This window comes from Aplidium turbinatum, chromosome 5, assembly GCF_918807975.1.
Source record: "Aplidium turbinatum chromosome 5, kaAplTurb1.1, whole genome shotgun sequence".
NCBI classification, from domain to species: Eukaryota; Metazoa; Chordata; class Ascidiacea; order Aplousobranchia; family Polyclinidae; genus Aplidium; species Aplidium turbinatum.
Genome location: NC_137476.1, coordinates 25217560 through 25239383, shown reverse-complemented (window position 1 = coordinate 25239383; position 21824 = coordinate 25217560). Strand labels below are relative to the sequence as shown.

At 35.5% G+C, this 21824-nt stretch overlaps 1 protein-coding gene across 1 annotated transcript in view; it reads right to left on the bottom strand.

Annotated features, from left to right (window-relative positions):
• The window catches only part of LOC145771063 (uncharacterized), a 208969-nt gene that overhangs the window by 185409 nt on the left and 1736 nt on the right, over positions 1-21824 (bottom strand). Inside the window, exons 2-7 of the mRNA XM_082582806.1 lie at positions 20806-20950; positions 17107-17323; positions 13666-13854; positions 12349-12489; positions 10771-10925; positions 9195-9455 (exon numbers count right to left, since the gene is read on the bottom strand). Of these exons, the coding sequence (XP_082438932.1) occupies positions 9309-9455; positions 10771-10925; positions 12349-12489; positions 13666-13854; positions 17107-17323; positions 20806-20950 (994 nt within the window). The 3' untranslated portion in view covers positions 9195-9308. The remainder of the gene's footprint in view (positions 1-9194; positions 9456-10770; positions 10926-12348; positions 12490-13665; positions 13855-17106; positions 17324-20805; positions 20951-21824) is intronic.

Here is a 21824-nt window from a genome sequence, read left to right as displayed (position 1 = left end):
TTCAAACCCCTGGCTGAGGGTCCACCTCCGTTTACTCATATTTATCACATGTAGCGTTTTTCGGGTTGTAATTTTACATATTGGCCAAGATTTGATATGTACAGGTAGCCTATTGCTTTTTTCAATTTTGCAAAAAAATTTCACTTGTTTTGCTCGCTCAACCACATTTTATTCACCTAACCAGCGACCTTGGGCATACAGAGTTTCAAAAGTAGATTAAGGGATCAAAATGTCTTTTATGTCCCGCAAAAACTAACTGAGTATACTATTGTAATATTCTGAAGTAAACATTGCCCACTCAAACAGCCTAGTTAGTTAATATTCAAGCGCAGTGAAAATATTATTGGTAAAGCGAAAATGAAAACACCTCAGATAGATTTTCGAAGTTCTAGTTTGTTGAAAGGCTCTACTATACTAGGCTATACAAATTTTCAGTAAATTACTCATTGAAATCTTTCTATGGTCGTGAATGAAGTTTTTTTGAAATGGGAGGTCAACTTAAATATAAAACCAAACCTTCTACCCAAATCCAATTTTAATTTGATGAATTAAGTAAAGCGATCTTTGGTTACAGCTATGGTTAGCCTACATAAAAATTGAGAATCTTGATAAAGAAAAAAACATTATTTGCTCAAAAATACTTAAAAAGTGATCAAAACAAGATCATACTTTTCAAAATTTTCTTGAGGCAAATTTCACATATTCTTTGCTGGAATAATGAATGTAAATTCTTTACCTACATTGAAAGAGTTTGCGTCATAATATAACGATTTTTTCCTACTTTTAAGAGTCGTCACTAAACATAAGGACCCACTAGTGGATTTAGGGGAGGGCAAGATGGTGCTCACACGACCTTGCATGAAGTGTGTTACTTTTAGGAGGCATATCAGTTTATTGGCCTACGTCACCGAGAAATTGATTTAACTTTTGCATCTTAATTGCTATGACGCAATATACGAGCCAAAAACTAATCCCGCAAAATGAACGAATCTTTTTAATCAGTTGCATTGTTTCATGACTGTTCTTCCTCACTCGAAAAAAATTCTTTAACCCTAATATGTATAGAAATTAAATTTTTACCCAACACATTTATTGGAATAAAGTGTTTGAGATGAAAAACCGTCAGAAAGTCGGTTTTTATTCTACTTTCCCAAAATTAGCCTCAAAATTGAAATTTTTGAATTATAGCATAACGTAATGCTAAACTAAACAAAAAATTGCTTTTGCTCATAAATATAAGTCATTTTTGGACGTTTTTACATTTCAAAGTAATTGCACTAACATTTATATTGCACTTACATTAAATTATGTATATCTAGCATTGCACGAAAAAGTCTAGCCACCTGAGACGAAATGCTTATTGTGAAGGGCAGAAAAGTAAAAAATGACCAGTGTAGGTTTAGAAAATTCGCAAAGAACAAAAATTCAAAGCCAAGAATTTTCACATTTCTAGCATATTTCCTTCTGAATAATATTTCACTCCTGGAGTGGACCGTCCTCATAAGGCCCCGTGTCGCTACAGATAAGGTTAATCGGACCACTCGGCATGCGACTACTCAGCACGTAAATTTCAGCAACTGCCCAAGTCAGCAAATGAAGTTTTCGTCTAGCATCAAACTTGCTTGGTCATCGCTTGCTAGACTGCAAAATTTTTTATGTATGTTTTGTTTTTGTATTCAAACAAAAATAAATGACTGGCTGCAGTGGCGTAGCCAGAAACTTTTTTTGGGGGGGCCAAATATTTGATGAATCGAAGAGAACGACAAAATATTTGATTAAAGATATTGCCACCTGATGTGCAGTGGCGTATCCTGGTGGGTTGAGCAAGGGAAGCAATAAAAATGGTGGGGGGTTAGAGCGTACCGAAGGCACGCGTATTCTAGAGGGGTCCGGCGGCAATTTTTGCAAAATTACACTAAAATAATGGATTATAGCGCTTTCTGGAAACACTTTTAGGGTAATATTTGTATGAAATGTAACGAATAGAATTAAGTAACAAAAGTAGATGACACCATTTAACCCTTTTTCCTGTGACGTTTTTTGGCCAGTTGACTTGCGGACGGGGGGGTCGGTTCGACACTAGCACTTTGAGCTCGTGTAACTCAAAAACTACGCAAGATAGATCTATCAAATTTTCACATGATGCAGATAATTTATCTGACAACACAGCATCGAAACTCTTTTGCAATTTGTTCAACAGCACAAGTTGAGAAATCAAATAATTTGATGGTTGGTCATATTTTTTTTATTTGACTTGAGAAATCGCTTCTTAATTAACCTATAATTGAGTGTGACGGGTTAATTCCATTGTGTACCATTTTAATCTTTTACGCGGAGACGTCGTCCACGCTTCAATGAAATCGTAATTGGCGTCGACTAACGTTTGCTTGTTGTTTTGCCGGAGGCATTGTAAAAAAATTTTGCTTTGTTTCAACATTTGCAGAGAATGAGACAAAATCACCACAAAAAAAACTATTTCAAGTTTTTTTTGTGCCACATGTTTATAGTCTACACTTTTTCAAACGTACTGTCATTACTTGATATTAGAACTAAATCAAGCAAATTTTTTTCACATTCACAGTGTCGAATTTGGTTATGCATGATAAAGAAACACACTTTGTATTTCACAGCCCATCTCAGGGAGCTATTTATTCGTTTTTAACATTGTTTCTTTAGACGTTGAATCGATGTAAAAAGTGTCTGATTTGCTGTCTGGGTAGCGGTTGAATACAGAAAAGTAAGGTAGCCTAATGATGTGACGTGGTATTTGAACAACAACCTATCCAAAGGTAGTGACTTGCTTCAATAGGAGCTCGTGCCATTTTTGGCCATCATGCACTCCAAAAACAAAGAGCGTCTAAAACTCCTGACTGATGAACTATGTCACGATGCATTACAAAAGTGATATGTTTCAATACTTACCAACAATGATCACTTTGAATGAAACAATTTTGCAAACAGTTGTGATAAAATGTAGTGATAATAATCGTTTAGTCAAATTGTGTTGGTAGGCTATAGAAGAGGTCGTTTGCACATTGTCAAATGGAACTCCCGTTCTGCGTGACAAACTCAAAGTCATGGCATAACGATACGAAAAAGAGATACATTTAGCAAGATATCAAATCTTGCAAAAAAAAATTTTTCAGACTGAGTGCTATTGTCGTACAAAAACAAAAAATCACTAAAGTTTTGACTTTTTCCTTGGACAAAATTGAAGGTTATTGATATTTTAAAAATGCACGTTTGTGTCTAAATGATTGAAATGTTTTTTTTCATTTTGTTAACTAGATTTGCAAGATAACGTTTTCTACATTTTTTTTCTAATTTGTTGGACATGCATTTTGTGTCGTTATTTATTACGCATTAGAAGATTTCTTTCTTTTCAAATGTTGAAATAGCATTTTAGATGCAGTTTGCGGTTGATGGCGTTACTGCAAAAGCCATCTTTTGTAATTGACACACACCTGAAAACAAAAAGCGCATAAACTACTGCTGGCTGATAGATCACGTCACAATACATCATAGCGATGTTTTTCCGAACCAAAGACCCAGAAAACCAATTTTGTTGTATGTTAGTTTAGACGTCTGCAGACGTTGAACCAATGACAAAAGTGATTTGCTGATTTCAAACAAAGTGATTGCTGTTCCCAATGTGCAAACATTTTGATAAAAAGTAATCAAGTTTTGGCCACAGCTTTCTGGTCCATTTAGGCTACTATGGTCAATCAACTCACGTTGCAAATAAATTATCGAGTCGACATTCCTAGGTAGGCTCACACTGAAGTTGTTTTGTGTAAAGTCTTGCTTGTGAATAAATCGAAGTAAAAACACAAAAATGAAGTAAATTATATTTACAAAGTATTATATTCTTGAATGAACCATAGTTTTAAAAAAAAAATAATTTGAACAGGTTTCATCTGATAAAAAATATAATTGATATCATCGCGAAGGATCAAATAGCTGGGAAAATCACTTCGAGCATTTCTTTGTGGTGATTTTCATTATGCAAACCAAGGTGAACCTCAATATACATATTTTTACGCCAAACGATAAAAATCGTTCTTTCTTTTTTTCTAATTAGTTTTATGAGACAAGGAAAACGATCCGTATAAACAATAATTCAATTCAACATATTTCCCTTCTTTTGTCAGATATGCATTTTGTGTAACAATGCTTTAGAAAAATTGCTGAGTATGGTATAGCGTTTGAGATGCAGTCAGAGAATGCAACTTTATGGTTGAAGGCGTTATTACAAAAGCCAATCTTTTGTCACGGAAATGTATTCGAAAACAAAAAGTCACAAAAGCTGCTGACTGATAGATTGCGTTACAATACGTTACAAAAACGAGGCATTGATTTCAGATTCTTTCAACCCAATAAACAACTTTGCTCCAAATGACACAAACGTCCAAATTTATGGAGAAAAATATATAGGCCTACACCGTTTTGTGAAAATAAGCTTTTGAAGACCAACATTTGAATGAAAAGTTTGAATTTATTGAGTTGGTCCTAATAGTGTTTCTGCTAAGATATATCCAAACTTTTAAATCCTCATAGAGAAAAAATAATTTTGTAATCTCTCAAGCAACTGCAAAATTACCATTTAGGTAAAGATTCAGTGCTGATACAATATGCACAATGTTTGTGAAAGCACAATAATTTAGGTGCGCGTGTTTTTCCACAAAAGCCAAGCAGTTTAGATAGTCTGTGTCAAGTTCTTTTCAGTATCCATCAATCTCTCGTTTTCATAAAACATTTTCACAACATCCAAAAATATTCATGTGAGTATAAGTGTACAGGTACATGCAAAAGTTTATTGGCGGGTCAAGAACGCACTCCTTGCTTTCGGACAAGAAATCAAGAAACTTACCACATCAGTCTGTTTGTTTTATGAGATAAACAGAGTTTTGTCAAGAATTTTCCTACTGCTTCTTGTTATAAGTTAGAAACAAAATGTATTGGCCATAGAAAACAACGTAAAATTACATTTTTTTCAGCATAGCTTATCGGATGCTCTCTGATAATTTCAAAGAAACTCAGATGTAATTAAAAGATTAATCAAAGCAACTCAAAACTCGAGTTTGCAAACAAAAGGCGGAATCATTACGGTTGAATGCTTTACAACAAAGCCAACTCATGAGATATTTGCGTCGCAGACCACGCACGGCGGCGCTCAGTAATCCTATTAATCCGTATAATTTGAAAACAAAAGGGCTACTAGCAGGCTAAAATATCAGAGTATGTTATGAAAATCATGTAATATCTTTAAAACTATAGACAATAGCAACGTCATTTAAAGTGGAATAAATACTTGAATAATTTTTAGGAAAAGTCAAGAAATTTCAAAGCTGTGGATTGCGTAGTTCTTTAATGATATTGCTTTGAAAAGTATCAAGTCCCCACCGACCCCCCCCCCCCCCCACAGGAAATAGGGTTAATGGCTTTAATAAACTAAACAGGCACTGCGTCTGAAAAACATAGCAGAACATAACATAGGAGAACATATACCTTCACGTAACAGCAACAGAAAACTATACTAGCACCACCCTACTTCAACACAAGCAACGTGTTAATGGTAACTCAACAAAGGTGTAAAGGAAGACGCGACCTTACACTTGAGCGGCGCCGCTGCAATCAACACAAAGCCTTCAGCAACAGAACAGAACTTCACGACATTCACCCCCGGTTAAATGAAAAACTCGACACTATATATATAAATTACATCACAACATTATAACAAGTACAAGGATTCAAGCCAAATACAGTAAATAAATACATAAATGGCAAAAACTAAGTCACGTATCAATTCCATAGCGCACAACAGGACGACGTGTTCGTGTGGAGCGACGTAACGATGAGTTTTGTTCAGGAATGGTAGGACCGGTTTCTGACGATTCGACATTTTGTAAGATTGGAGCAGGATCCAAGCGAGGTTGAGATGATTCCAATATTCCAAAATCAATTTCTAATGGCTCCGTTAGCGTTTCGTCGTCGTGAGTGGTGGTAATCTGTTTAGGATTAGGTGCTAAGTCATGCAATGATACAGTTGTTTCGCGTCTATCATTGAGGCGTACGTGAGCGTATTGGGGGTTAGCTTCAATAAGCTCGGCATCCTGAACAAATAAATCGCTCTTGTTACGTACATGACTACATTGACCTTAAATTACCGTCTTGTTACGTAGGATTAAAATGTCTTTTGTGTCCTGCAAAAACTATCTAAGTAGGCTATTGTAATATTTTGAAGTAAACATTGCCCACTCAAACAGGCTAGTTAATTAATAATCAAGTGCAGTGAAAATATTATTGGTAAAGCGAAAATGAAAACACCTCAGATAGATTTTTCGAAGTTCAAGTTTGTTGAAAGGCTCTACCATACTAGGCTATACAAATTTTCTAGAAATTACTCATTGAAATCTTTCTATAGTCGCGAATGAAGTTTTTTTGATATGGTATGTCAACTTAAATTTAAAACCAAACCTTCTACCCCAGTCCAATTTTAATTTGATGAATTAACTAAAGCGACTTATGGTTACAATTACGGTTAGCCTACATGCAAAGTGAGCATCTTGATAAAGACAAAAACATTATCTGCGCCAAAAATACCTAAAAAGTGACCAAAACAAGATCATACTTTTCAAAATTTTCTTGAGGCAAGCCCACCACCACACCTCCGACCCGACTTTAATTTTTCGGACATTGAGTTTTGCATTATCCATTTATCTTATCGATGTTGCTTTGTTAAAATTCTGGTCCTTTCCCAGCTTTTTTCCACATCTGCTACTGCATAGTCAACTTATTTAGTATATTTTTACAAAAATTTTACAGTTTTTTACTCTTTGCTGGAATGATAAATGTAAATTCTTTACCAACATTGAAAGAGTTTGCGGCCATAATATAACGATTTTTTCCTATTTTTAAGAGTCATCACTAAATATAAGGACCCACTAGTGGATTTAGGCGGGGGGCAGGATGGTGCTCACACGACCTTGCATGAAGTGTGTTACTTTTAGGAGGCATATCAGCTTATTGGCCTACGTCACCGAGAAATTGACTCAACTTTTGCATCTTAATTATTATGACGCAATATACGAGCCAAAAACTAACCCCGCAAAATGAACGAATCTTTTTAATCAGTTGCATTGTTTCATGACTGTTCTTCCTCACTCGAAAAAAATTCGTTAGTCGGACCCCTCTGCATGCGAAACTCTGCATGTACATTTCAGCTACTGCCCAAGTCAGCAAATGAAATTTTCGTCTAGTATGGAAATTGCTTGGTCATCGCTTGCGAGACTGCTAAATTTTTTATGTAGGCTATGCTTTGTTTTTGTATTCAAACAAAAATAAATGACTGACTGTAATAACCTTTCATTGCAAATGATTTATTTGTGATGTAAGTTAAGTCACTAAAAAATTAGAACGATTGCGTTGTTCTACAACTGCAGCACTACATATTAGGATGGTTCTAAAACTTCGAATTTGTGTTGTTTGAATTAAATGGAACGAAACTCGTACAAGAACAATAATTACAAACGACATAGAGGCAAAATAGGGCGACAGGCTTTTGCGTCAATTTATCGCAATATGTTCGAAATATGTTTGTTTGGATACTTGCAGTAAGCCTAATGTGTTAACTATTCTCGGAAGTGGATTGCTTAAAATCAGATTGTAGCGTATTTTCTGACGTCAAAGATTTTCATGTGTTCCGTTTTCGTTTCGAGCTGACGACAAAACGAAAATGCTTAGAAAAAAACAAAATATTTTACTAAATACTTTGATATGAAGTAAAACTGGTCTGAGCTCTGGTCATATAGGCAAATGTTAAAAATTTCATGGAAACAAAAGATCACTAACGATGAAGTATTATCCAAATTCAATTCAAGCAAAATTCGCTTACAATTAGTCAAAAGAAGAAAATTGAAGTATTTCGGACACACAATAAGGCAAAACTCGTTACAAAGATCATTAATAGAAGGGAAGATTAACGGTAAAAGAAACAAAGGCAGACTAAGAATGATTTGGACATGAAACATCAAACGAACAGCTCATAATCGAGAACAATGACGCATTGTATCCAACCCTCAATAAGAGAAAGAAATATAATGATGATGATGAAGTAAAACCAAGAAAGAAGGTTCAGCGTCGAAACCAAATAAAGTGATTTAAAAATTTCAAATAAAAAAATGCCTTCAACTGCTCTATACACATAAAGGAAAAATTGTGACATTTGATTGACTGAATCTTCATCCTCGGACTGAGAAAGCTTCTTGCAGAGCTAAATCCTGGCAGTTTCGCATACTTGTAGAGGCTTTGAATCACTGACGCAGGCCCGGTCACTGAGATTGATAGAGTGAAGTTTCCGGTTGTTGAAGTGTTGTTGCCGAGGAATTATTCCATCCATTACCTTCAGCTGAATGGAAAGCATTCTGCGTTGCTCAAGCGCACACCCCGAGAATCCGAGATTCAAAGACACGCACGAACCAACTGAGCTATCGGAGCTATATTTCACACAATCATTCGATGTGAATTTCTAATTCTAACAAAATGCATTGACATTTTTGTCACTTTAACAAGCTCAAGAATATTGTTATTATTTCATTCCCTAAGCTCAATCTTTTGCGCAGAAACGAAGCAAGGCGTTTTAAAACATTTTCGTTTCAAACAGTCCAAGAAGTAGCGATGAGGATAAACAAATGTTTGCCTTTGTTAAGTAAAAGTTCATATAGAACTAAAAGCATCGACAGTGCTACTGTATTTCGGATTAACTGTTGATTTTTATTCTTATGTTTGATTTAGGTCTCAATGTATTACGTTAATAGCTAGTTTGATTTTTATTGGAAAATTCATGATAACTTATTTTAATTTGGCAAAGTAGTTCAGTTCCTCAAGATTGAGAGCCCGGCTTTTTGCGAGATCTCTAAGAAGCTGATATCCGAAAAACAATTCTTAAACACTGCGTAACTATTGATTGCATGTGGTCATTGCAGGATATGACATACAATACTTTGCACGTGGGCGCCATTTTGATTATTCTTTGTTGCTTAATTTGTATCTGTCAGGTTGCTTGCACGACGTTTGGAGAATTATTAGGCCTACTCATTTATATAGCCTACTTATCACTTTTATTTAAACGCAATCACTTTGTACAACAAACAAATCTTTTTATCGTTTATTCAGAATAATTTTTATGATTATACTTAGACTTTATTGACATGACAAATAACTATATACAGATATTTCTCTTCTCAAGTTTACAATCAGATAACGGATTTACCATCGACCATCTTTTATGTTGAGTCGCATAAATTTCTTTAGCACAACAGATACTCCATCCTTAAGAAGGGTCTTTCGACGTCAGAACCAACAATGAGGCGAAAGTATCTTCCGGTCACAGGAGCAGGATACCGATTTGTCACGTGAGTATCTCCGCTTTTATCTGCAGGATCAGCTTCGAAAGTCTTGAAAACAATATTTAGTGCAAATGGAAAGTTTCAATGTAACAACACAGTTAATAAATTCATCACAAAATTCAAGTAAGCACGCACTACAGATTTATTTTTGTGACTGAGGGTGTTAAAATCAGAAGATGAATGGATGTGGTGGCAAACATCCAAGCAGGATAATTAACGAATTTCAAATCCGTTACGAAATTTCACGCATATTACATAAGAAGTAAAGATATTTCAAATAGGTTCAACCAATGATATATATTGAGAATAGTTATTATTTTGCATTGACGTTGCAAGGTAAGTTTTTGAAATCGTAAAATTATTGCGTCACCTTTTAGTTTGGTATTTCCTTACTTTGTTTTTGTTAAAATTAATACGATACTTTAAAAGTGGCATTTATCTTTTAAGAATTGCGGTCATGTTTCTGTATTAATTGTGCTAACCTGGGCATGCGCAAACTGATAGTAGCCTACACTTCGAAGATTTTTCAAACATTATCGCTAGAACATGGGAGATTATTTTAATTAACAAACAAAGATATATTGGTAGAGGTGCATAAACTATTATCTGAAATTTCAATCTGTCTCGTTGATAGTTTAAAGTATTTCTTGATGATGCAAAACACAACGCTTTTGTGAAAATTCAAAATTAAGGATTTAAATTTTCAACCCTTTAACTGCCACTGTTTTCGATGTATTTTTTTAATTGAGCAATTTTTTGATTTTGAGCTGCTGTATTTTGAGAACGATAACTGACAGAAAAAAAATAAAAACATGAAAGTTGTATTTTTAACAGCTTTTTGAAATATGTTTACAAATTTTGTGTATTTTTTCTTGAAAATGCTTTAAAAATGACAAAAATTTCTAACAAACTACAAAAATTTTCCATGTTTTTTATTATTTTTTTCGTTTTTTTGTTTCTTATTATTTTTTTCGGATATCTGAAATAAAAACTTTAAACTGCAACAAATTTCACCGCCAGATGTGAGGCAAGTGTTAGTCTTTCCACACAAACGTTGACACAGTGATGCTAATGCGTTATGGGAAAAAAGAACCGAATATAGCCTACTTCACTTTGCAAATAAATACAAATTTACTATAAAATTTTGAAAATTGCAGAACAAATTCAAATACAAACTTGGCAATTTTTTCAACTTTTAAAAAATGCAAGTCCTCCTCTTTCTAATAAAGCAGGTCTAAGATCCAAAACCCAGGCAGTTTGGCAAACAAAGAATAGAGTTATAGTGTTTACAAACGCAGTGTGTATTTTTAGGAGGAGGCTTGTGGTCTTTAAAAAGCCTGTGGTAGTTAAAGAGTTAACTTACTTTATCGCCTCCTGTGGAAGCTTGAATCACTTGCATTTGATCTGTCGAATTTCCATATGATATTTTAAATCCAGCACCACCCTGGTATCCTTGAGTTATTACTCCAACTACTCCAGTCGGGATCAAAAAGTCCACTTGCAACCATTCTCCAACATCTGCAAAACAAAACCTGTCAATAGGTCGTAGTTTAATCAGGCGATGCTTGCAGATTTGTTTGCAATAATTTACAGCAAGTGTTTAGTTGCAGTATGACTGGCTTCCATTCTTTTTAGATCTAATTATGTCTGCCTAGTTTAATCGTAGAACGTTGCTCAATGACTGTTTGACCGTTCTTTAAGATATTTGACATACCCGAGCAGACAACTTTATGTGGTCCAGGTGTAGACCAGATAGAGTAGTTGTCTTGGACAGTAGGCTACATGCAATTGCAGCAGTGTATCAATAACACTCATACAAACAAAACCAATATACGCATTTTAAACACGCTAATGATGCTTCTTGTAAAGGCATATAATGTTAGGCAAAATTATATTAAATTGCATTTGCACCTACATTTAAATATTGCAACATAACATGAACATTGGACATATTCTTTCATATACATTTTCTTGTAGGATATTCAGGTTTTTGGCAAATGGTTGAAACATTTTGATTGTGCGCAGGAAGCCAGTCTTTGTGTCTGATTTCTGACATCTTATTCATTGTCCTGTCAAAAAGTAAGTATGCAAGTGCAACCGCTGCCTTTCTGACCGTCGTACAGGATTCTTTCTACTCGACTATACGCAGCCGACATCCTACCTACATATGAGGTGCACCGTGCACACATTGCACAATCCAGATTACTTTTGACTGATGTAAAAATAAAAAAAATTAACCACAAAAAAGAAACTTCGGTTGAAGTTCTCCATTATCCGCTTGTTTTGAAACAACTAAAATAATTAATTATTTATTGTTGATGATGATAATAAATGCATGCAGCCTACGGTTCGACCTTTGCGTACACCATTAGCATGTTTCGGCCCACTTAGTTTAAAGTTTTTCTTCTACACATCAAACAAGTTTGTTGCTCCTCCTCAACATATCCGGTTTCTCAAAAACTTTTAAATTTTTCACTTCACAGAATTCCATTCCATTATTCATAGAATTCATTTCACATTCACAATCTTAGTCCATTCAATATTTCAGTCAATTCAATGCAATCAATTCACTCATTTAATCATTCACCATTTTATGAATGGTAACCTCTGCATTTGATCAGGAAACAGCTTCCGAGTCCAACGAAAACAGCCATTCAACAAATAGGTGAGTTTATAGATGGCTATGGTGAGTGCCATCGGGTATTCCAATTCCGTGTGCAATGCGTTGATAACGGACTAGGTTACACCACTGTGCACCGCTGTGAAGTCGTATTATGGAAAAGTCTAAGTCGTGTGTGTTTGAACTGACTTGACTGCACATAGCCTTCGCTCAATCTACAAATCCTGTCGTTTAGTTTACGGTTATAAATCATTTCTCCCTAAAGTTTAAAAACATTTTCTCTGAATTGTCGGATCAACATGCTTCATCATAAAAACTCACATGGCCAGTTTGGACGCCAAGCTCCCAATCCGCGGCTTTGATCTAATCGACCATATTCTGGTCGATACGGGCTGGTACCATTACCACTGGCTGACATTTGGTTGTTCTTGATTCTCCCATCTTTCAATCCAGCTTTGCATTCTGTTACAATACGCTTGCTAAAAATGTTTAGTCTTACACCTTTTGTCTATAAAGTATGTAGACATTTTTTAAAACGTTATTTTCTTTACATATTTGAAGTATATCAAGTTGTTGCAATAAATTTTGTATGAAACTCTACGTAGTTATCTTGTTTAGTTTTTAACTTATTGCAATTTTACTAAACCAAATTTTAATGGGATGAGGAGGTGGTGGTAGGAGATTCTTGACTCCCATATTCTTTTGGTTGAATAGTCAAGAATAGTCACCATTTCTCAATGGTAGAAGTTGAATTTCCAAAATGAGGGGAATGATGCACCCTACGCGAGAGTCAAACCAACGCAGCTTGAACGTGAAGTTTTTTTTTAAGAAATCAGGCATTTAATCAACTGAGTTATCGGGACGGATATCAGAATCAACACATTAATTCATGTTAGACCAACGAAATTTGCACACGTCACTGATTACGTTGTTGTTTTATTGAAGCTGGAAATTTCCTGAAAGCAAAGGTTTCAATTGAAATTATTTTTTATTTTGGAAATTACATTTAAATAAATAAAAAATTGGGTTACATTTCCTACCACGATGTCAACTACAAGCTTTGTTTTGTTTATAGTCTGATTCTGAAAATAATCCAATTTGGTTAAATACGCACTAAACCTGGCAGTCTCTAAATCGCTTAGCGCTAAATGGTTTGGTTATGGTTGTTGCGGCAAGGTGTAAATTTTTATTTGCGGTGCGCGTTCGCGGTCGAACTTGTATTGTGAGCATCGGAAGTAGCGATTTCAAATCTGGACACTAAGTTTTTTTTAATTATTTCAAATATTGACATCACTGAAGACCAACGAAACTGTAAATAAAAATAAATTTATCATAGACAAAGCGTGTTAACCGCCCTATGAGGTCCCACGACTGTTTAGAAAGCCCACTCATTTTAATTTGTTTTATCCTTTTTATCGGTGTCTATCAACAACTAGCTTGAAAAAGTGTCGAGCAAGGTTTCATTTCATTACGGTGTTTGAAAGTCACCATCTTATCCACTGCGCTATCCCACCGTTTATTTCTAATGGCAAACTTTATCTACCGTGTTTACATCGACCTCAAGAAAGATCCAATTCACAACAGCATTGTTTTGTCAAACAACATAAGAAAAAAATGAAAAACACAAAGCTAACTCACCCTGACAAGTTGGTCGTTCCTGAGTCCATGTTAAATCTTCTTTGCATGCAGCGATCAACTGTTGACCCACACCGACAAACCCGTATCCTTTTATGCACCTGTAGTTAATTGTAGCTCCAACTGATACCACAGCAACATTTGGAAACACCGAACCAAATTGAGGAGCGTCAGGTACGCGGCATCGTATATCTGCACACAGTGGCGTACCTATGCAAAATGGCGCCCATGGCAAAGTTTAGATGTGCACCCTTTTTAACAATTTAAATTAAATATTGCATACAAAGATGGTACTGCTATTTTGCATTCATTAAATGCTGGCATTAGCATACAAGTCTTTTATGAACAAATCACGGAGAAAATAAATGTGTTATTGCCATTTTATTACGTTCAAATTCAAAGGCTTTTCACTGTGGAGCTAATCGATTTGATAGAATGCTGCGCTTTGTGCCTTCTTTCCAAGTTATTTCCCACATAAAAACTAGCTAACACGGCTTCCCCTTTGTTTTTCATCTGACGCTGTGTATACTGTAGCCTACTAACAAGTAAATTATTGGACATAATCGGACAGAAGTTGGTTATGACCTTCTAGTTATTACTGTTTGCTAATATCGTTGGTTTGTCGTGTGTAGGCAAATCGTTAATGTCAATTGTTTGCTAGTGTCTCATACTGGTCTTGTTTTAAATACAGATTAGGTCCTACCGCTACAAACCAATTAAAGCGAAGAACCTGCTTGACATTTCAGTTTCTGCTGCTTGCAACTTTCGTCTCTTTCGCCTTTTAGCCCCACTTTCCTGTTTCTTTGTATTGGTTTGTTTCATGGTCTGCTTTTATAATTATTTAGAATTATAAAGGGAAAGTAAAAGTAAAATTAAGAAAATAGGCTTGGTCTATAATTATTGTATAGGCCTATAGACCTACATGGACAAAATGTTTTCATAGTCTTTCACGTGTAGGCCTACTTAAAATTCATCTCAATAGAGCGTTGCGTTGATGCAACCTGCGGTGACCGACCTATAGATACGAGTATTTTTGTTGGATGACTATGGATAAAAATAAAATGACCCAAGTCTGGCAGATTTTTTCAAAACTAATAGGCTATTAATTAATTTAATTTGTCGCCGACATTTGTTGGCATGTCGGCGGGTTTTGTGACCGTTGGGTTGTATGCTAACTAGAGATTGATGAAACTGATAGCGAATCATTCCCAACCCCAATATTGGTGTGTTCTACTACGAATTGCGTTCATTTTATCCATTTGATAAGTTGAATAAGTTAGGTAAAAGTACGGTACCGTATCTTCATAAAGCACAGCCTGTGAAGTTTCAAATGAACCTCAAAACTTCAAACTGCTTTGCTAGGCAGCACCAGCACAGCACGTAAAAATAAATCATACCTAGCCTAATTCTTGGTCTCAAAATTTCATATAACCTAATCATGCTTATAGGCTCAATAAAAACTTAATGCTAATTTATTCCTAGAACAGACTGAGTGCTCTGTTCAGGCCAAATTGAAGTGATAAAACAAATTAGATTTAAATAAATTCTTACAAAAATGATAATGTAAGTAAATGATAATGTATAGTAAATGATAAGTAAGTTCTGGTGCTATACTTCTAAGCTCCAACTAATCGTTGCTTAGCGACTTTACTAAACTTCTAATTGTTTTAGACTGAACGCAAAATGAGCCAGAAGAGGCACAATGTTGCTTTTGCAAAGTCACAATAACAATGGTTACAGTACAAGAGAGACTCCTTTTGATCTTTATATTGGCGCCCATGGCTCGAGCCCTATCAATGTGGCGCCCATGGCTCGAGCCCTGCTTGCCATACCCTAGGTACGCTACTGTCTGCACATAATGTAATGAAATCTATCTAAACTGCTTTGTAATCGCATCCACAGCAGTGGCACCGCCAGACCTTGAAAATTGGAAATATTACTGCAAGACAGTGATATATTATTTAACTTCTCTTGTTTTCTATCTATTGTCTGCTGCAATATATAGCCTACCTAAAGTCCCACATTTTTGACATATCTGATTTGTTGAAACAAAATAAATTGACTTGATGCTAGGTGCTTGTAACAGTTAAGTTCTCTTGTATGGGTTATGGCCTACCTTATAGTTTCAATCTCACTTGCACTGAACTAAGTTGGCAGTATCGTAACTTACTTTGACCGTCAAAAATATAAATATAAGTTATTTTTAAATCGCATTCCGTTCAACACTCGTAAGCGTCTATCTAACGCAGTGGATAATCTGTCATAACTTGAAATACATCTTCAGTCACAACTTGAGGAATAATATTTATACACAACTTTCTTCTTGCATCAATTCACAATAACAAAATAGAACACGCTGCACTGTTAAAATCTTTAGTAATCTTTTTCTACTATTAGCTTTCAGATATATCCGCTTTTCTCGTGGTACATTTTACCTGAAATTTGAGTAAATATTACTCAATTCTTTGTAATATTTACTCAAAGTCTTGATAAAAGTTAGCGTGAGAAAAGTGGGAATAACTGAATACCAAATTGAGGGTAAATTTTAGAAGCATTTTTAATAGTGCACTGCATATTCTGGCTATTGGCTAGCCGCTATGGGAAATAACTTCTTTCCAAGAATAACAAGCTGACTGACAACTAGGTAACAACTAAGAATGTCAATAGTAATTTAATAAATAGAACGAAAACGTTTCGTTAATATAGCATCTTTCGCCTTGCACTAGCCGAGGCAAATTTTTCTACCAGCACATTCAAATCTAGCTTTTCACATATGTCTGATTCAGATGACATTATTATTAGATTGTTTAAGCGATCTTGAGTCATGGTGGTTCTATGTCGCGATTAAACAATTTCCAGTTTTGAAAACGATCTTTCAGCTGAGCATCAAGTGACGGGCAACGAAACTACCAGTTTCATTAGAATCACAACATTGCTGTAGCAATTGCCCTCGCCACGAATTATGCGGTATTGGTGTATCAATGTTGTATCTGGGTCTAAAAAACTAGCGTTTTGCAGTAGTAGCAGTTGCAATTTGGGATCGTACAGATTAAGGTCTTCAAGATACCGCTCGGCTGCCTTTATAATGTTGGCTATAGCACCTCTCGTCAGGAATCGTCTTGGAGCTAAATATTCTAGTCCGTGAAGCACAAATGAACTTGCCTGATTAAATCATGATATTATCGTTTGCTGCATGATATCAAGAACCTGAAATATACAAAGGCATGGTCAATACAAAGAAATGAGAGCAAATTCAGAGAATAATTTCGGAGCAACCTACAAAATATAAAATTTACTTGAGCAGAACGTGTGCTACATTACATATCGACTGCTATCAAACTATCACAAACCTGAAAGTAAAACTGCATCTTTTCCAGTAAGGTTAGAGACGGTGTGACGATTTTCGTCAAGTCGTTTTGAAACTGTTTCTCTTTCGTGGGTTACCAGAGCTGTCAGCATTAATCGGAAAAACGCTAATGGTATACTCCTGGCACGCTGCTACGACTTCATTGAAAAAGTAGTCAAACTTCTCGTCATTGCGAAGAGTTTTGACTGTTGCAAGCAGGTCTTCCACTCGATCAAAGCCGGATACTCCATCCAAGGATTTGCTTTGGATTTTATCTGACACTGGTTTGGTTAAAGAAAGAAGGTATTTGAACACCTGAAATGCATAAATAGGCAATGTTAAAGGTAAGGTCCATTGAATTGGACAAAAATTTAAAACTACTTTTCTAAAAAAAAATTCCTTTTCGAAAATATAGTAGATAGATAACGTACGAATACTAATAAAAATATAAGCAATAATTTTTGCTTTTAAGGACAGCACAAATTCAAAGATGCAGTGACGAAGTCATCTTGCCTGGCTGCATATAGCAATTTTTTTCCATTCATTAACCCTTTGCTTTTCAACGTTTTTTTGGAAGTTAACTGCTCAAGGGGGGGCCGTTTTTGGATCAAATTCAATCAGCTGTTACGAGTTATCCGCTGATGCTATTTCAACAGAAGTTGCACTGGTGTGAAAACAAATCATTTGTCTATAAGTTTGAAAACTCATTATTTTAAAATTTTATATGTTAAACTTGATATTTCAATTTTTGCAAAGGTACCCAAAAACGACAATTTTGATTTAACTTGCCGCTATTTAATTACCGTGCTAATCCGATTTCATGCAAACTTCTAAATAACAAAGAGCTCGATCGAACGCACGAAGTGTGTGTGCGGTGTGCCGAATCATTGCATTGATTAGAATTTACGACTTGCGAGCAAATCTTATTGTAAGCTACTCACTGATTCTAAAATAGTTACAATCAGAGTAATATTGTTACACGAATTTGAAAAAACAAAACTGCGTTTGTTGTCTTACATTTTTATCCTAAACTAATGCATTCCGAAACTCATGGCTAGCTTCTAGTTTTATGGAACCAAATTTCTCATAAGTAACACCTTAGCCTGCTTGAATAGCTGTTTACATCTTCGTTTGTGTATTTTAGGTCTACAATTGAGTTTGTAGAATGAATATTTTTAGTAGAAAGAAGACAATTGAACAAGTTGTTGAAATAATCTGAAATTTCTAAGTTCAAATTAGGTGCTTTTGAAATTGTAGATTTGTGTCAAGTCGCAACACAAATATCATGCAGGCCACATCATAAGTCATTTCGCTTACGGGTGTTTATAAACATGACTCATAAATTACATCCACAAAAAATACAGCATTTACATCAACAAAGCTAAGTTCGAAGCTCACTTTTTATTGAAGATTGTGTCAATCAATTTGAAAATACATTTTTAGTCAGCCAGCGTCGAAATAATGCAACAGCGAATTGAGGAACATGCGTAAACAAAGGAAATGTGAAATAACCCACAGTCAGCAAATCTACATAAATTTAACGTTTACAAATGTTGAATCAATGTAAAAGAACTGGATTGCTGACTGGGTCCTTATTGTTTGAAGCACTAAAAATACGCGTAAAAGTGACAACGTCAGCAAGGCAGTGATTATGTTTCTGGCCAAAAAAAAACATTTTACTGAGATACAATAAACATAATCATTTTGTGCCAGATTGTGAGAAGACTTCCTAGATTCTTTCCAACCATTTGCATGATTGCAAATTATTTTCTATAACTTTACATTGCTAAAAAATGTCTTCTTTGTTGAAACAACGTGGCTACAATTCTATAAAAAATTCTTAGGCCTACTACATTGAAGTAATGAAATTTTTTTTGTGATTTTGCTGATGACGTTTTACAATATCCGAGAAGTAAAAAATAATAATGATGAATTATTTTACAAAACCGTGGTTTGCAAGTGCTTCACAAAAAATTGTTGGGGGAAAATTTACTATTAGACGTAAAACGTTTGTAAAAGAAAATTGTCGGTTTACGTACAGTATTTATAATGTTTATTGCGCTGTTATCGAATTATAAACTGCCTGTAGGCTATTGTCTACCTTTGTGGTTGCCGGCCAGCTTAGAGCAGCATGCAAACTAAGCGTTTATGGTATTTGCATCGTGTTATGATTCTCGAAAATTTCCCACAAGGTCTTTATTTTTATCGTGATATTTTGTGCCTCTTCTGTCCTAAACTTGAAGTTATTGTGCAGCACTATCCACATCGGTTTTTAGACTCAGTCTTCATTGAAAATCTTTTGTGTGGTGCATCATTTCAAGTAGTGTCTTCCCCTAAACTGTTACACAAATCGCCTTGAACCAGGTTTATTATTATGTATCATGTGTGGAATTATTACTGTAGATGTCTGACTAAATTCATGCCAAAGTCGAGCAAATTCTGCTTTCGGGATCCTTGCCGTTATTTACTGTATTTTTTGTTGATAAGTTTAGGCAGCATTTTTCCAAGATAAATGAAGACATCGGTATTGTTCGTCACTTAGATTTAGTTTTCTCAGCATTATTTATTCATTCTTTGATCCACTAGTTTGTCCCACTTTTGGTATAATCGGATCGTTTATAAATGGCGGGTCTTCACAATAGCCGGCCTCTTATACATTGGCGCAACGTATTCAGATGTTGAATCAATGATGAAGAAAGCTGATTTGTTGTTTGTCTTATGTGACGCCTAAATTTATGCCTCGTCTACAGTACAAAATATTTTGTAATGTACATTGTGTACATTGTACATTTTGTTTGTAGGCCTACATTACAAAATATTTTGTAATGTAGATGAGGCATTATCATCTTTATTTTGCGCTCTTTGGAACAAAACACAGTGCACTGTGAAACAAAAATACAGGACATAACAACAAGTAGGCGACATAAAGCAGTGAAGGGACGCCATCGAGTTAGCTGCTACGTGTAAAGGGAGCCTATCTCATAATTTTGAGTGTATCTCACAATTACTGTTTGCAAAAACGCTATTTCTCCGGCTTCTCCCAAAAGCATTTGCAGTGATACATTTCCTCAATTGCAAGTTTTGTCAATGAGAGCATTTCCATAGAACGTTTATTTCGAAACCAGGTTTTCGTGTCTTTATCCAAGAGAAGATTTCTTATTGTAACGTTTTTTATTCGTCAATGAATATTATCTGCTTGAAACAACTGTTTTGAATAGTTTGTGGCCTCCATAGCCTACTATTTTGATCGTGGATTGCTATTCTTCTTTGTAGAGCTGATAACGCAAAAAAGCTTGCTATTATTGTTTCTAATTAACAGCTTTGCGATCACTGGCTTTTCTTTGTAGCATAAGAAATAACGCGCTTTGTATTATTGAGGTCAAACCAAACAAAAGAAAGCAAGAGGATGCTTCTCTCTGCTCGCGCATATCGATACACGAAGCAATTATGAGCTTATGGCTTGTCATCGCAATGTAATCCATTTCACGCTTTGCTGGAAGTTAGCTAGAAATAGCAAAAATTCACCAAAATCTTGAATTTACAAGAAAACTACACAACTTTTAGCATCAAATTTAATATCATCAGATCCGCCTGGCAATTTTAGGAAAAGTCAAGAAAAACCAAGTGCATGGCGTTACTGTGCTTCAAATAATTAAAGGAAATATGAGGGGGGGGCCAAATCTGGCCTCCCTTTGAGGAGCAAAGTGTTAAGATTCCTTTAAAATGGAAAAGATAGCAGGAAGTGTGCTGTCTATAACAAGTCATGTCGTCATATAGAATTGATATGGCATGCCCACCTTGTGTCGGACAGCTTTTTCAGTGTTTTTATCTGTCAATTGCAATGCACTTTTTGCATTGTTTGGAACAGTTCGTGACGCATAGAGCAAGTTTCCAAAAACACATAAAGATTTCGAATTTGTCCAAAACTCTTGCGGAGACACTCTGCACCAGTACCAAATTCATGCGATGTGCATAACAATGCACAAATAGCGCAGACGAAGTTAATTCTTGAATCCGCGCTTGAAGGCCATTGTGTTTTCCACTCACATTTGCCATTTGCCTCGTCATCGTAACACTGCCCACTAGCTTTGAGTAGCAGCACATGTGTCGTCGACTTTACTCATGGCGAGCAATCGTTCTTCAACCGTACCATTGTGAACAGAACGCACAATAAGGGAAAGCTGTTCGTCATGTGCACAATCCATAGTTTCATCAGCCCTTATGCAGAAAAATTCAGCATCTTTGATTTGACGGACTACTTATTCAGTTATTGCATTTGACACCAACTCTATCATTTCCTTTTGTGTCTGGTGGCTCAAGTAGGAGCAATTGCCTGCACAAAAAAAAACTTTAGGTGAATCAGGCACAAACACCTTTGATATCTGGCCAAGTACAAATAGAGAGGGCTAAATCAGTCAACGTATCTGCATGTTTCATTTTTGAAGAAGAGCTTTACTAAATTCTATTTATACATTTAACATGAGAAAAGTTGTTATTGTTTATTATTATCAACAACAATTTAGTGAAAAGTTTGCAAGGCTGTTTAGCCCTTATTTCAATATTCGTATCTCATTTTATGCTGTCGGTGGTACATTAAAAATCCACATATGATTATGATCTATTTTAAATGCTGAGAAAGTTTGTGCACAACTACCTAGTGCACTTGCGAGATGTTCAAAAAGATGCATGTCGCCTTCAGCAGCGAATTCTAGAATGCTCTCGAAACAATCCAGCCACGCTGCAAGGTCGTCGCTATGGCAACGAAAAGGTAGTGACAGCTTTCCAACAAGCTTGCTAAAATACGACCCAAAGCATG